The 16,362-nt window shown below is 40.4% G+C and overlaps 1 protein-coding gene across 4 annotated transcripts in view; it reads right to left on the bottom strand.

The window, feature by feature from the left end:
* Positions 1 to 14,268, bottom strand: part of trim36 (tripartite motif containing 36) — a 33,839-nt gene extending 19,571 nt beyond the window's left edge. The window contains exons 1-3 of one of the 4 annotated variants that reach the window (XM_036143846.1): positions 13,940 to 14,268; positions 4,910 to 5,144; positions 186 to 251 (exon numbers count right to left, since the gene is read on the bottom strand). In XM_036143846.1, coding sequence (XP_035999739.1) covers positions 186 to 251; positions 4,910 to 5,144; positions 13,940 to 14,002 — 364 coding nt within the window. In that variant the 5' untranslated portion in view covers positions 14,003 to 14,268. Of the gene's footprint in view, positions 1 to 185; positions 252 to 4,909; positions 5,145 to 7,306; positions 7,471 to 13,939 lie in introns of those variants that run through there. The other 3 variants (XM_021313261.2, XM_012857113.3, XM_021313265.2) reach the window with 3 other exon arrangements.
* Between the last annotated feature and the right edge of the window lie 2,094 nt (positions 14,269 to 16,362).

The following is a 16,362-nucleotide window of genomic DNA, read 5'->3' as shown; positions in this document are numbered from 1 at the left end:
ATGAGAAGCACCATTTCCAAAGCTGGTCTCTGTGTGGAAAACTATTGGATTCCTTTATATTCCACGTCTGGTAGAGTGGGGTTTGTATGGTTGTGCTGGGGGGAGTTAAAAAGTGGGAAACGTAGAGGAAGAGGTTCAACCAAACTAGGGTTTCACAGGGGTTTCTATGGTAACACCGTACTCACTACTATAGCTACTGAAAACACGGGGCCCGCGTCTACCTCGACTTCCAAACGACCTTCGCACTGTGGCTGCAAGCAATGAACAGAGAGGTGAGATGAGATCAACAAGAAAAATGAGACCACACATGATGTGAAAGTGAGGAGTGAACCCAGCTGGTAAAAAGCATTACTGTGGATGAGAAAGCAAAAACTATAAAACGGAAGAAAACATGATATTTAGACAGGTGGTAAATAACAGAAGATATCTTTTTAAAAAGCTTTTGATTCCTTAAGAGCTTTCAGAAAAATGAACACATGAAATGTTAAAATGTTTATGTTCTAAATCGGGTGGGGAGGAAAGACTGATGAAAAACTGGTGCATCACCAACTAAATTCATCCATCTACTTAAAATAAACTTGACATACCTTTTCTTGTTTCCCCCTTTATCAGTACCCGTCCTCAAAACCTCATTTAACATTTCAGACACAGTATACCAACCTACTCTGTTAACCTGCCACAGGACTTTCTGGGTTTTAAAATAAACTGGTTCTAGTGAAGCAAACAAATCTCAATTTAAATCTCAACCTGGGATCTTTCTGCATGCAGTTTGCATGTTCTCTCTGGCATGCATGTGATCCTTTAGGGTACTTTAGCTTTAATGGTTAAGTGGTCTCTCCAAATTTCCAGTTCAATTTATGTCACTGAAGCTCCTTTTTTGCACTGTCAGGGCACAGATTTACTGAGCCAGTTTAGAAAAACGCTTTAAGAGAAAAAAGGGGCAAGTCTTTGGAGCCCAATGGACAGTTAAAATGCTCATTTCCATGTTAATTTACTCAATCTGGTTGCTCAAAAGTCAAAACAAATAAAAAAAAGTTTAGGGACAAAACCTGAAAGATACAGCTGATCTGAATGTTTCCTTCTACAAGGATAGCAGCAAATACTCTTTGCTGTACAATTCCCTGTTACTGCATTGCAATTCTCTACAGAACAAATCATAGTATCAAGAGATTCTTGAAGGAAACATTTTTTCTCCTGAAACCCCCACCTCAGCTTGGTTTAGCACACCTTATGTCAGCTTTTTGAACTAGCCCTTTGCTTTGAAAAGCTTTCAGTCTAATTACTAGTTACAGACACCAAAGTTCAGTTTTTATTTTATTCCATTGTTCTTTTAAGTGTTGAACTGCCAATTTCAGTTTTGGGTCATTCTGTTTTTTTTTTTAAAAAAGGTCTTTAAGTTTGCCGTCTTACAATTAGAATATTTTACAATCCAACCAAAATCCAAAAAGAGCAAACAATTTTACTGTTATTGGAAAATCTGGGGCATTTAACATTAAGAAATATTACAGGCCAGATTAAGGCAACAAACCCAATTACTGACTGACTGGTCGGTTCTAGATTTGTTCCTGTTCAAAGTATTCAGATGATCTTCATCTCCTCATATCTGTTGTCGTCCTATCCAGCTTTGTCAGCCATACCAGCAAGCCGTGCACAGCAAATAAATCAATCAAAAGCCACAATTAGTATAAAAATAATAAATCAAGGTATCATTTTAGGACATGTATATGCTGCTGATTAGTTTTCTTAAGGGGAAACCTAGATTTACTTAAACTATTAACAAGAATATTCACGCTGAAAAAGGACTGTTTGCTGCAGCAGCTACATCTTTAGAAACAAGACATGAAGCTTGGCACAACTTAGCCGCTGCAGTAGCCTTCTTAGCAAAGTTGACCTGTGACAGAGCAGAATGCTAATGAACATGCCAAATATAAAAACTCAGACGTTTTAAAGTATCGGACTGGGACTTAGTTTTGGCAAATTCCTCAACTTAAGCTACCCTGATTTCTTCAAAAAGAAATCCTGATGGGGGATGTCTCTCGCTGATCCATCACTAAGTTGTTAGAAGCTTCAAACTTGCATCAATATGCTTAGTATACCAGGATATCAGAAAATAACTTTCCTACATGAAACAAAAGCACAATTAAAGTTAGCTAGAGCGCATTCATCAGGAGCTAGTTTTATACCCTTAAGAGCTAATAACAAAAAACAAAACTAAGAACCAATTCCGATTAGGTTTTTGTGACCACCACCTAATTTCCCAGAACATCTTGTCCAAGCTGCCGGCTGACAAACATAAGCTTAAGTCTTTCTATTCCCCTCCCTTCATCTAATCCCTCATTCATTCCTCACAGGCAGGGCGCATCACTGTGGCAACAGGTTATCTGATCTCCAAAGAGCAGAGGCAGAACAACAACAACAAAAAAAGTTTCTCCATTTGTGAGTTTGGCCCAATAATGTGCTTAAAGACTTGCAGAAATCTGCAGATTAGATGCATTTAAAAAAAAATCACGAACTATCTCAGCGAATTCCACAAGATTCATAAATAATCAAAGTGTGTTTGCGGGGGGGGGGGAAAATCGACAACAAATATTAAACAACGCTATTTTCTGCGCCATAAGTGGTGACATTTGTTTACTTAAATAAGGATTTGATCACTCGCTGCATCAACAGACGCAGTCGGTGAAGAATGAGCTCATTCAGGCCCATGAAGCAGCTCTGAACGAGTCAAAGGACACAGAGGTTTTTCAACCAAGGCTGAATGACTTACTGAAAGCTGTTCGCCTCACTGTACTCCAGGGATTTCCATTTCCCTGACCCGAGGCTTCAGGTTTCTCACAGTATGCTGTGGCAACGTGGCACCTCAGGTTAATAACTACAGAAAATCAAATCTGAAATGGTAGTCGGGTATTTTTTGGTATGATACAAGGAGACGCAGCGATCTGAATTTTGAGGTCGGCTTCTGAACATTTTTAATTAAACCTTTGACCTGACAGAGGTTACATTATTCCAATTATTCTACCCTTCATGCACCTGAAGTATCCATCTTTGATTCCAAACTAACATTTTTTCCTAAACAGCAAAGAGTGTCATTAGACAACCTGTTAGGACTTAAATGTGCTGCATTCACTGATTGGAAATAACTTTTTTTTTTTTTTTTTTTTTTTTTTTTGTACTTTTTTGTGTGGCACAAGTAGCCTTTTTATTGAAAGTAGGCTGACAGGAAGGGGGCTGAGAGAGAGGAGGAAGACATGCAGCAAAGGTCCACGGGTTGAACCTAGATCGGTCAGGTCAGGGCCAGTCAGGCAACTAATCTGTTGAATCTATTTAAAAATACAATTTCTCTGAATTTCTAAAATAAAAATAAAAAAGGAACCAGATTGCATGCATAATGAATTATGCAGAGACTTCATTTTACATTCATTTGAGGCAGAAAAAGAAAATAAACCAACAAGACCCTCATAGCCCCTGCTGATTCAGATTTGTAACCATTTTCATTCAATCAAGAACTTTGTTTCTGGCAGGAAATAAGCTATTAATCTTTTAAGATAAAACGATGCAAAAAACAGTATCAATTTCAGGAAAGAAAAAACAGATTTAATAATAAAGTAAAAAAAAAAAAAAGAAAGAATCCTGATCATATTTTCTATGCAAAAGAAAGAAAAAAAAAAACATTAAGTATTTGAGGAGGTCATAAGCAGCCCTGGTCTCGTCCAGAACGGTGCTTCAGACTGCAGATGAGACTAGACGCGTTTGGAAACGGCCAGGAGCCAAGGTGTCTCAGCAGGCAGAAAGGCAGCCTTTTGTCCTTAGCAAGCCGTTTCCAGGACATAAACATGGACCTGTCCACTCTGGCATCGCCATGAGCTGAGAAGTTAAACAACACTCGGATAAGTTAATCAACCTATCTCCTCCTCAAACAGAGCTTCACCAGCCTGAAACTCCCTGGATTTAGGAGGTAAAAACAAAAAGACTTAAATGAGCATATATGTGAGCTGGGTTCTTTTCTGTGCGTGTATTGCACAGCTGTAAAAAAGGGATCAGATGTGAACTGAAAATTACAGCTACTCTTTAATTCCCAAAAGCACTCCTAAATTAAAACATTGCTGAAAGGAGACATTCATCCGGCCCCCCAGGGCCCTTAAAAGCAGCCAGCAGAGGCAATCAGGAGGCAGAGAGATCTTGTCAACGACACTTTAACCCTTGAAGCTGCAACTTATCAAATTCCTCAACTGTGTTTCATTGTGCTTTTAAAGAACATGAGATTAGACTAGGTGCCGATTGAAATTATTAACATTTTCTACTAATGTTTGTTCCAGTTTAAGTGGGACAAGAACAGGAGGGAGGGCAGTGTCTGCGCCACATTTAAAGCCACAAACACACAATACTTGTCCTACTTCCTACTGCTCCAACTCTAAGCCTATTCACTCCGAGCCAGTCATTTGCATCAGCTAAAAATTTGCTTACTGGCTCATGAAATACTCAGAGTCTTTTTCTACTCATTAGCAAATAAAAAACAAATACTGGGATTATAACTCCATGTCTATATAAAAAAAAAAAAAAAGGTCAATTTGAACTCGCTTGAAGCAGCAGCAGAACTAAAAGCTGAAGTTAAAAGGGAATTATAAGAGGAAGACATTAACAGGAAGTTGGCCCTATTGTGCAAAAGTCATTTTGGCTGCAGTGGAAACCATCAGACACGAGCTAAGATCTTTCTGATTTTAGCTTTCCCCCCCAAAGCCTGAATATTAATTTCCATAAGCTCAAATAACTCCTAATCAGGCCGGAGCACCGTTTCTCGACAGCAGCTCCCGCTAATGCCTAAACGCACATGAGCCCAACACTAATCACCTAGACGGTAAATCTCATTCCTGCAGCAGAAATCTTTCCCTGGTTTACCACCCCGACCCACCTGATCTGACAAGCCTGTCCAGCCTCTCCATGGAGGGGGAGGGCACCCTGGACCTGGGGCTGCCCGGCATCGAGCTCTCGGAGCCGGCGTCGAACGAGTCGTCGTGGTTCAGCATCAGCAGCTCCTTCACGCACTTGTGGCAGACGCTGTGCTGGCAGGGCAGGATGAGCGGGTGGGTGAAGAGCTCCTTGCAGATGGGGCAGATCAGCTCCCGCTCGATGTTCTTGATCGGGACCTGGTGGCGGAGGATTCGATTACTACCAGTGTTTCCCAACGTGTACAAAACTTCCAACTTTCGCACACTGAGAATGTCGTCTTGTCACAAACATGTAGAGTCTTGAATATTCCACGTTTTGTTACGTTACAACCACAAACCTCATTATCTCGTTGGGATTTTAGCGACTGACCAACACAAGGAAGTTAGCACTGTGAACTGGTATTGTTGTTAGAGTCGCTAAAAGAAACCCCAACAGAGTTCTATTTGCAGCAAACCATGTAGGGGACACAGCAGACGTGCAGAAGATGGTACCCTGATTGTCAATAAACACCCAGATGTCATTTTTTTGTGGCAGCGTTATGCTGTGGGGAGGACTATGCCATAAAATAGTAGATGGTTAGTTGATAGAAATATGGATCATGCTAAATAATGGCCGATGATGATATAAAGCCTGTTAGCGGCCTAAAGACGCGAAACTGGGACAGAAGTTCACCTCCCAGCAGCAGAACAACAACAACAACCATCCAGCCAGAGCTACAGTGGAAGGATTGATGGTGCGTTCCTTTTGCCTCAGAGGTCGGAAGTAACGAGTCGCAGATTAAGTCATCTCCACCTTTTTGAGTTCCAGTGTCCTTCTCAGACAGTAGGAAAAAACATGGATGCTCGCACTGTTAATAACAGTAGTACTGTTCTAGGTGGTATTTTGTGCGGATAAACGGAGCTGAAACGTCCCGTCTGATGAACACTGAAAGGTAGCACCCGTACGACTGATTAAATGTTACAGAAATAAATGAGAGCTGAAAACAGTCAAAGTATGAGGGTTTTACTCAATGTTACTTCGAGTAGCAGCCATCGTGAATGCCGAAGTCAGGTACCAACCTGTTGCATGGACTTACCGACGCGCAAGACAACTTTAGGGATCGTTCCAGTTAAATTTTGAGAATGCCGACTACCGGGGACAAACGGAACGCACTGTTGGATTGACCCAGTCAAAGTCCACAGCTAAATCCAATTGGGAATGTGTGGCAACTGGCAATGCTTGAAAATTGCTGCTGACGGATCTAACCTAGTACAGTTTTAACTATTTCACAAAAGACGAATAATCAAACATTTCAGTATTAAGGTGCAAAGCCGGTAGAGACGTACGGCTAAAGAGTTTCAGCTGTAAATGTAAGAAAGGCCAGATTCAACTCAGCAGGGCTGAATACAAATGCATACCTACACACCACACTGCTACCTTTTTAATTGGTCCATTCTTAAAAAAAACAAAAAAAAAAAAAACAAATGCAACTTTAAGTTTTGGATTATGACGTAAAACTAAAAACAAGTAAATGGATATGAATGCTTTCATATCAATTCACTTTGATATGCCACTGACTGCCAAAAATGTAAATGTTATGAGCTTTTGGGATGATCCAGATCTTTTGTCATTGGGGCCCAAAAGTCCCGGAGGCACCCCTGCTTCTGCGATGCAGGTTTAGAGAAGAAATTATCAAAAGCAATTAACAAAACCAATATGTTATATGAAAGAAGCCTTGAAGCCCACAACAATAAAGTGCTGATATTTTCTGCCAATGGAAAACAGTAGGAGAAACTTTTTGTTTTATTGCCGTCTCTCAGCAACATGGGGAAAACAAGCCTCTTAAATATGATGCATAAGTGACAAAGTCACCCTCACACTTCTCCGTTTTCACACAAAGAAAAAGTCCCAAATAAAGCCACCACAGCAGCCACCCACCATGTCCATCCAATGCTTCTGATTGCCTTACATAAGACAGGATTAACCCCGGCTAAATATAGAGAAAACGGTGAAAGACCAGCTTCCAGTGGATCACGTTTTAACTCATTTAAAAAAATAAAAATAAAAGAGAAGAAAGTACTTCAAAAAGCTGCACTCCAGCTTCCAGCCTCCAACAACCAGCCGAGGATTGTTAATTTATTTCAGCTGGTGCGACTGAAACAAGCGGCGCGTTTTAAGAGAAACAAAACCCAGCAGGATAAAGGAAGTTTAAAGACAGAAAGGCAAAACAGAGCTACACACAAGCGAAAAAAAAAATATATATATATATACATACATGCAGCCCTCATAAAAACGAAACAAAGACTCGAATCAACAATGAATGGACAAGTCCTGCAGCAAGGCGTGGGGGGAAAAACACACACACACAACAGGATCTCACCGAAAACGAGCCGCTGCTTCGCCGCATCTCCGCAGTCATGATGAGGCAGAAAATGCGCGATTAGTTTTTCAGAGTTAAAAAATAAAAAAACCCGACGTGTGTGAGTCCGAGCCGAGCAGCAGCAAACTTTTCTGACGCTGTAGGTGGGTGGGGGGGAGGAGGATGCCGAGCAGCCAGGGCAGCGTGAATTTAAGGAGTGACGGTGCGCCACGCTGCGCTGGTGAATCAGCAGCCAGTCCGCTGCGGCAGAGCGCAGCCCGGGGGGAGGAGAGGAGAGGAGGGGGGTGGGTCTGGGAACCCAGACTACTGACTGCCCATGCCGAAACTCTGATCATTTAACGCCCTCCTGACTGCTTTCATGAATATGTATAATGCATCCCTCTCTGACGCGTCTTTTTTTTTTTTTTTTTAATCAGGTATCCTCGCTTGTTTCATTTCCTGATATGTTTCCACACGGAAAAGTCTTTGCAGTTTTTTTTCCAGCTCTCCTCTAGTGGATTTCTTTATGCCATTCAAATTGCAACTGGTTATTTTGAAAGTCCCGAATAAAGTAAAATAAAATAAAACTGGGGGAAAAAAACGAGCGAAACCAAAACCTGCCCAGTCAGCACTAATGATGTTCTTTTGTACTGAAGTAACACTGAAAAAATGTGTGTCCATGCCAGTGATGGAGTTTCCTGACATTCTCTTGTTTGTTTGTGGAGTTTTGCAGGGTTCAGTGGTTGGAGCAGTAGCTTTGACCTTGCCTATGCCTCCACTGACCTGATGAAATCTGTACAGTGAACAATATACATTTATGTTATTACACTGATAAAATGTACTTATATTAGTCTTTTGACACAGAAAAAACTTTCGTTATGTCACCATGAACCTCAATAATTAAAATGTGGGCCATTCCTGCTCTGGCTCTTGGTCAACTCCTGGTCAAAAGGGTACTTTTAATTTGTACCTTTTTTGCAATTTCTGTCCTTTCCTGCTTACATGTAACCATAGGAAAATAATGTTGTGTCCATACTTTATCCAGAGTAAATACTGTCTTTGTAGTTAAATATTTGTGATGAACCATGAGGCTATCTCCTGCTGGTAGGTAATCCTTATTGGAATCATAAAACCACTTGCCTCATTGTGGTCTATGACTAAAATGATTAAAACAGGTATGAAATGTTCTCATGGAGGGTAGGAACTGACATTTTATATAAAAGAAAAGTCAGGTGCATTGCGACCAAAGCTGCAAAGATATGAAATGCTGAAAGGACAGAGGGACTAGCAAAGCCTTCAGATCTAAACTGTTGGGGATTTAATGTTTCTCTAAAGAAATTGGTCCCAATGCTGGGACTCAGCAATAAAAATAAAATTTTTAATTCTGTGTGCAATTTAACTGACCGGCATCAATATTCCCATTCAGATTTTTTAGAACCAGGTTTTGCCATGTTGCATCATTTTAAGAATAATGAGTAAGACACAAAACAAACATGATGCTATTTCAGACAGACTCTAGACTGTGACTCTGTTGTGCTGATTAGTCTATTTCCTGCTACCTGTACCGTTTAGACAATGTGTGATGTGCTGGTATGAACTCCTGCTATGTAAATCAGGCCGTGTCATCTTCCATGGAAACCCAGTTCCTTTGTTTAGGTAATATAATGCAAAAATTTTAACGTAGTATCAAAAGACTTTATTGTTTAAAGTTCCAACAAAAAAGGGACTAAGGCTCACATAACCTGACTTAACCCCGCTGTATGAGAAGAGCAAAATTGTCCAGTTAGGAGAGTTATTGGTGGATTAGGATACCCTCCGAAATCCTCGGGTCCATTGCTTTCTTCTAACCAAAAACAGATCATTGTGGTAACAGGTTTAAATAGAATATCATCATTTTTTTCTGATAGGTACATTTTGCTCGAATAAAAAAAAAAAAAAAAAAAAATAACAAGCCAATCTCTAAACTATCAAAAAAAATTTTTCATGAATATTGTCCCAGATGATATTTTTGCCTTCATTTTTTTACGTCTTTGTCTAGTTTTGTTTCCTTTGTCAGCTAAATTAGTGTCACACACAACCATACCAGTGCATATCCTCGGCTATGGGTTATGCAGATGTATTTAGCTTACATCAGAAAGAAAAACACTGAAATAAGGCAATAAAATATGTTACAGTAAGTGTGCATTCTGCATAGAGCAAAGTTGGTTGTAATGAACATACAGCTCTGAAGCCTTAAGGGGAAGAGTTTGGGGTCCATCAAGCATCATTCAGCTAGATTCGTTGGTATCAAACTGTGGTGCATGTATCAATCGTGGTGCTTGGCCAGTGGTACTCAAGTTATTGTTGTATCAACAAGACATTACTGAGCCAATCAACCATAATAATCAGAACCATGATGTAAAGATCAGCTTAACAGATGAGTGGTTCAACCACAGTCTGATTGTGGCTTCAAATGGAAACAACATAAAGATACGTGTACCAATGATTATTTTTGAAAAACCCACGTGGAAACTAAAGTGGAGAATTATGAACCAGGAACAAATACCTATGGTTTCTTGTGCAGCACCAGACCTGTTAGCATCACAAAGTGCAAAACGGTGAAAAAAACATCTCAATAAAGCTACTTTAAGAGTTATGACAACTGTGCAAGGCATGGTGTGCTCATCCTTCAATCAAATAATTATGATCAAAGATTTGTTTAAATTGGAAAAAAAAAAAACAATAAACAAAAAAAAAATCTAGGTTCGACTGTTGTTTTAAAATTGCTCCATTTTGGTGGTACTTGTCACGACTTGCAGTGGCGACACTGGAATAAGGGAGCAGCTGAAAGGACTCACTCACTCACAGGCTCAAATGGGTCAAAATTGTAAATTTAAACATGTAACACAAAGTTTTAAGAAAAGGACATACAATAAAAGTTGATTTTACATGAGATTTAAGATTTTTTGGACTACTGCCAAAGAAAAATAAACAGATATGACATGGTTAAAGAACATTGGTAAGAAATGGCTTGTTTACCGATACGAAAACGCAAGCAGGTAACAGTAATGCGTACAACATGGGTGTGCGATTTGGTCCATGGACAAATGAAATGTGTGCTTTTCATTCCCATGAAATATGTGAATAAAGTCATACAGGCCAGTTAATAAAAAGCTTTAAAAGACACAAAGTTTGGACAGGTATGTTATGAATACGGTGAATCCAAAAAAAGGTTAAAAAAAAGAAAACAGCTGGACTTCTATTCTGAAGCTGAAGACGTTTCGCTTGACTTGGATGACTGAGAATCTTCACCAACATATGAATACGATGAAAATGCTAGAAAAAATGGGTGTAAGATGATTAAAATTATCTTTTTTTAAAACCCAGAACTGATCAACAAGTCCACATCAGAGATGTTGCAATTTTTAAAAAAGCAACTAATTAAATCGGACTCTACTGCTGGGTGGCTTTTAAAGATTAATCTGAGGACAAAATGTAAATAGGATATTTAATTGTTCAGATCCAGGATATTTTATCATTGAACAAAATAGCCTGACTGGGTTTTTTTTTGTGTGGCACTCAGCATTTTTAGGCTTTTCTAAAATTATTATTTCTAAAAACTAACATGATATATCAGGTAACTGTTAGCTGCCTAATAGGACTCACTCTGCTGTTTATAAATTAAACCTTTACAGAACTAGGGGCTCGTTTTTTGTACAGTAGGCTGACAGGAAAGTGGGTAGGAGAGAGGAGACGAGGCATGTGGCAAAGGACCACAGGTCAGAGGCCGAGTTGAGGACTAAGGCCTCTGTACATGGGTCATGCACACTAACCACTGCGGCACCGAAGCACACCCATAAATGAAACTTTTAAAAGTATAACCAGCTCTGTTTTGGTTTAAAAAAAAATGTTAAAGAAAGTTGAGCCAGGGAAGTGCAAAATGATTATGAAGCCACAAAAGGCATTGAAAGTATCTCTAGGATTAGTGGAACAGGTTTCTTTGTCGTTAGCGAGCAAAATGTGTTAGTAGGTCAGTAGGTCTTTCCATTCTGTGGCCGGTATCGCCTTTCTCCTCGTCACAAAAAAAAGGGTGTTTTGTGTGTTTTTTATTACGTTTTCAAGGGCAAAAACATAAATATTCTCTATTCACAGCAAACATAAAGACATTGACAGGGCTTTTGTCTTTGGAGGGGACTGGATGAGCATGAATGACAGGGCGTTTGAAGAGATCAGCCAGGGTCTAATTTTTACTTCCTGGGATTGGATTCACCCTTACAGACGAACTATTTCAATTCCGAGGAAGAAATGTTTCCCAAACTGCAAAAGTCTGACGCTCCACAATCAATTAATTTGTGACAAAAACCTCTGAGAATATTTAAAGGTTTCACATAGACCAGCAAAAGAAACGCAACAAGATATCTAATAAATATGGCATGAGACAGAGGCCTATTTATTTTATTTTCAGCCCACTAGGCTATATATCTTTCCACTGTGCACATAGAGGGCCGTGAGAGTAAGGCTCACCGCTGCAGCAAAGAGTGGTATCACGGAGGAGGAGGAGGGGTCACCAGGTCTCCATAACGACCATTAGATGATGTCTACAAACCCTCTGTTTGCTGAGGTAGCATGCCAGGAAGGGCCTTTTCAGTCCTACCATCCCAAACGTAATTGCGTGCATTTGTACGCAATTACGCCTGAATCCCTTTTTCATCCCTTACTCCTTACAGCCAGTCCTTGCTTCAGTCTTTCTCTGGGGCCGTGGTACTAGACTGTTTATGTGAAGCAGGGTGAGGAAGATGGGGAAGCAATCCCTCAGAAGCGCTTGAAAAACAGAAACTTTTCAGAGGCACACTTGGAAAAGAAGAGGTGAGAAACATGCAAATACACTCACAAAATGTTCATATTTTTACAATCACGATCGATTTAAATGGAAAATGAAGACTTTGACGCCTAGTTAGAGGTTTACAGATATTTTATGAGTGTTGCTGTTAATCAGTGGTAATATTTATCAGAAATAGCAAAGATAAATTATTTTTTATTAAAATGTGTTACCCTGAAAACAACAACTATGACAATGGGCAGTTTGTTGCCTGCCAGTGCTTTTGTTTTAATTTGATTTTAGGTTTTCTCAACAAGCAAAAATATAGAGCAAAATGTTTAGTATTTCTTCTTTCAAACTATATAATTAAAATACTCAAAAAAGAAAATTAAATTCGGACTTTTTTCTCAGAATTCTGAGAAAAAAGTCAGAATTGAGTAGACTTTTTTTTTTTTTTTTTGAGTGGCCCTAATCCTCTTCTGTATTAAAAGAAGAAAAACTTGGAAGAAAAAAAACACTTAATGTACTAAATATATAAATTTTTAACAACTGTATTGTATATGCAGTCAAAAAAAAATCCTCATTTGTGCTTTAGTGCGGTTTTTGTTGATGTGTTTGCAGTAAATCAGAAGACTGCGGACAATCTGTCCAAACTTTATTTGACAAGCACTGGTGTCCTGCAGCATTTAGACCTGTCTATGCTCCAATACACCTTAATTAAATGCCAGAATGACCTCCACAGTGTGCAGCCAAGTTCTCCAAACGGCCTGATTGCAATCAAAATATCTGGTCTGTTAAAGCAGAAACACATTTAAATGTTGGAGGACATCTGCCATCGAGGACTGGAGATTAAGACCCCTGCTCCAGAGAGACATAAGATCCCTCTCTCCCTCTGTCTGGGTTGTAAAAATATTGTTAGAAGGGTTACTAAGAATGGTAAATCTGGGTATGTAAAAAAAACAAACAAACAAACATGTATTTCTCCCTCTATATAAAGTTTGTCAGATGAAAAGGTTGGACTTTCTTGCATATATTTTCAGTGAGTTTAGTTCACCACAGTTAAATACTCTCATTTTTATCCCAGGGCTGCCAACGAACGTGTCTGGTGTCTGCGCACATACGCAGCAACTGTGGTGGTGATCCAGTCTGCTCCCTTTTTTTTTTTTTTTTTCCTGCCATGGCTACATGCACGCATGAACAAGCCTCAAAGCTGACTAGAAATACACGCATTCTGTCAGTCTGAGGTGCGAGCAAAGGGCTCCATGCAGAAGACACATATGTAAACCCAGAGCCCGGTCTGAAAACATGTCTGCTCCCACAGATTGGCAGGAGTCAGTGATCCATCTCCCTTGCACTGCAGACCGCAAGGCAAGCCCACCCAACAAAGGTGCAGATAAAAGCCTGAATGCTTCCCTTAACACAAATTAATACTACAGTCTATAAATCTAGCTGGGTTACAGCTCTGGTTATAAATTGGGAATCTAACAATCAATGCTACTTACATGCACTTGTAAAGAGGTAACAGAAAAGCAGATGCAGATATTGTGTGTCAAAGGAAACGATAGGAGTTAAATGTATTCACTTGTTTAAAAATAGCTAATAACAGCTCATATCAGACAGGAAATGTCCATATCAGATAGTATAGAATAGAATAGAATAGAATAGAATAGAATAGAATAGAATAGAATAGAATAGAATAGAATAGAATAGAATAGAAGGGGTGTCAGTGGGCATGGCTCTCCGCCTCTGACAGCCTGCAGCCGGGCCCCGGCCCCGGCTCCGGCTCCGGCCCCGGGGCTGACAGCCACGCCGCTGCCGTCACACGGAGCGTAAATCATGCGGACGGAGAGACTCACCTCTCCCCGCTCGATGCGCTCCACGATGCTGGCGAACTCCGTCATGTCCTCGGAGTCTGACATGGCTGCAGATGGAGATGGATCCACGGTGAGCCAGAAGCTGCGGAGCGCTCAGTGAAGCGCGGGAATGATGAAATGTTGGTAGAATAAATAAAATAAATAAATAAAATAAAAGATGGGGGGTGAAAAAACGCTGCGGAGTCTTAAAGGCGGAGGATCGACAGGCTGCACGGATGAAGGTGAGATGGCAACAAGAGACAGACGAGGCTCCCCCTGATCACCTTCCTCTCTCCTCCCTCCCTCCCTCCTAGGAGCTCACGTTTTATCAGGAGAGTCTACAAGACATGCGCCGCAGCTGTTTGGTGGTAGTTGGCTTCGTCTTGGAGGAGAAGAGCCCCGCCCTCGTCTCTACTGTACCATCTCCCCCCCTCCTCCTCATCCTCCTTCATCATCATCATCATCCCTCCGCGGGGATGTCTCGAACCACAGAGCTCGCTGTATCCGCCCCATCCAACATCTATTTATCAGTGACTCTTGTTTTATCCACTACTCGCTGTAAATATCCACAGCAGGAGATCAGATCAGAAGATGAGAAAGAGGTCTGAAAATCTGTTGGTGATATCAAGTCAAGTTTTACACACGGCTGGCAGAGTCCTCGCATATGGCCACAAAATGACTGAAACATGAGCTTTCTTTGTAGTTTTATATCAAAATATGTTCCTCTGTGCGGAGGAGGCGCATTGTCGGTATTTGCTGATAGATTCGAGCAATTCCCACTTCCCATTCACAACAAACTACTTGAATCAACCCTAAAATCAACAACTCAGTGCAGACTGTTAATTTATTGTCAGTTATCTCTTATCCACAGAGGTTTGAAATGACACAGTGAATATCACATACTATAGATAGATAGATAGATAGATAGATAGATAGATAGATAGATAGATAGATAGATAGATAGATAGATAGATAGATAGATAGATAGATAGATAGATAGATAGATAGATAGATAGATAGATAGATAGATAGATAGATAGATAGATAGATAGATAGATAGATAGATGTCTTCTATTGGACCAAGAAGTTTGCTTCTCATATAAAATAGGAAGGACTTATTTCAAGAATTTAAAGATTCAATTTAATATTTTTTTTTATTTTATGTTGAAAATAATTGTACAATTCTCAATAATCTGTGGGAAAACCTTTGAAGTTGGACGGCCTCCCCACCATCACCCTAATCTTTAGCTCCCTTCACAGTTTCGCTATCAGATATAAGTCAAGACTCTGGCATGGGCCCCGTAACATATGACTCCAGTCAGTAGAAACATGTTGTTAGAATTAAATTAAAAGATGACTTTAAACCTAAATCTGCGAGGGGTATGAACAAAGTTAGTCGTTTCCCTTTGGTTTGAAGTTTCCTTTTTGTCTAGTTTAGTCCTCTGCTCAGCACTCTCCTCTCCCAGCTGTTCCAGAGTCCCCCGATTAGCTCGCCTGGATTCAATGTCATTCTCCACTCTCCCCTCAGCATATAAACTCACTGGTTTTCATTGCTCCTTCATTCATTCCTCTGCCCATGCTCCATGTCCTGTTCCCTCCATTAAAGCCCTCTAATCGGTTCAGTTTTTGTTCAATAAAATCCTTAATATGCTCATTCCAAGTTCACGTCTGCATTTTGGTTCAACTCTAAACCAACAAAACATGACCAAAATGAACATGACATCGGTCCCCATGACGGGTAAACCGCTAACCTCCACCTTTGACTTTTGCATGAAGACGCATTTTAATGTGGGACAGCCAGTCATGCAGCTTAACAATGCTTCATGTCCACAGCCCAGAATGTGGGGCGACAGCGAGAAGCCGGGATTAAGTTTGTGTTTTTCATTTTTCTGGCAATGCCACTTGTTTCGCGTCACCAGATGGCTTCATGGCTTCACGCAGACATAGCCACCCGGCGTCCACCCTGGTGAGCATGAGGAGGGGGGGGTGGGGGGTGCAGGCAGAGATTGCCCCTGACACAGAGCAGCAGGAGCCTGACTACATAAGTAACTCAAAAGCTGTGAGCGTTATTAAATGACATTGACGCAGAAACCCTGTGAGGCTGAAGTAAGTCGCAAGCATGTTATCGGTTACAATAAATTATTGTAAAGGAAAACCAGACAATAGAAAAAATATATACTTCTGCATAAGAGGTTTGAGAAATAGTTAGCACTTTCAATTTCTGTACTTCACCATCGGTTTTCCGTACACCTGTTCAAAAGCAGTCTCTTCTTTCTGTGTGAATCTTGGCTTGTTCAACAGCTCCTCGTTAGGTGGAAGGGGGCCAACTCATTATTTGGCTTTTCATCTTCGAGGACTTTTGCCTGGAAGCCAGACTGTGAGGCACTGGTTGTGTGTAACTGTGCATCGTTCAGTAAAAGGCCGAG

This window comes from Fundulus heteroclitus, chromosome 12 (assembly GCF_011125445.2).
Source record: "Fundulus heteroclitus isolate FHET01 chromosome 12, MU-UCD_Fhet_4.1, whole genome shotgun sequence".
In the NCBI taxonomy this organism is placed as follows: Eukaryota; Metazoa; Chordata; class Actinopteri; order Cyprinodontiformes; family Fundulidae; genus Fundulus; species Fundulus heteroclitus.
The sequence above is the reverse complement of the archived record's forward strand: the minus strand, read 5'-3'. Positions and strand labels throughout refer to the sequence as shown.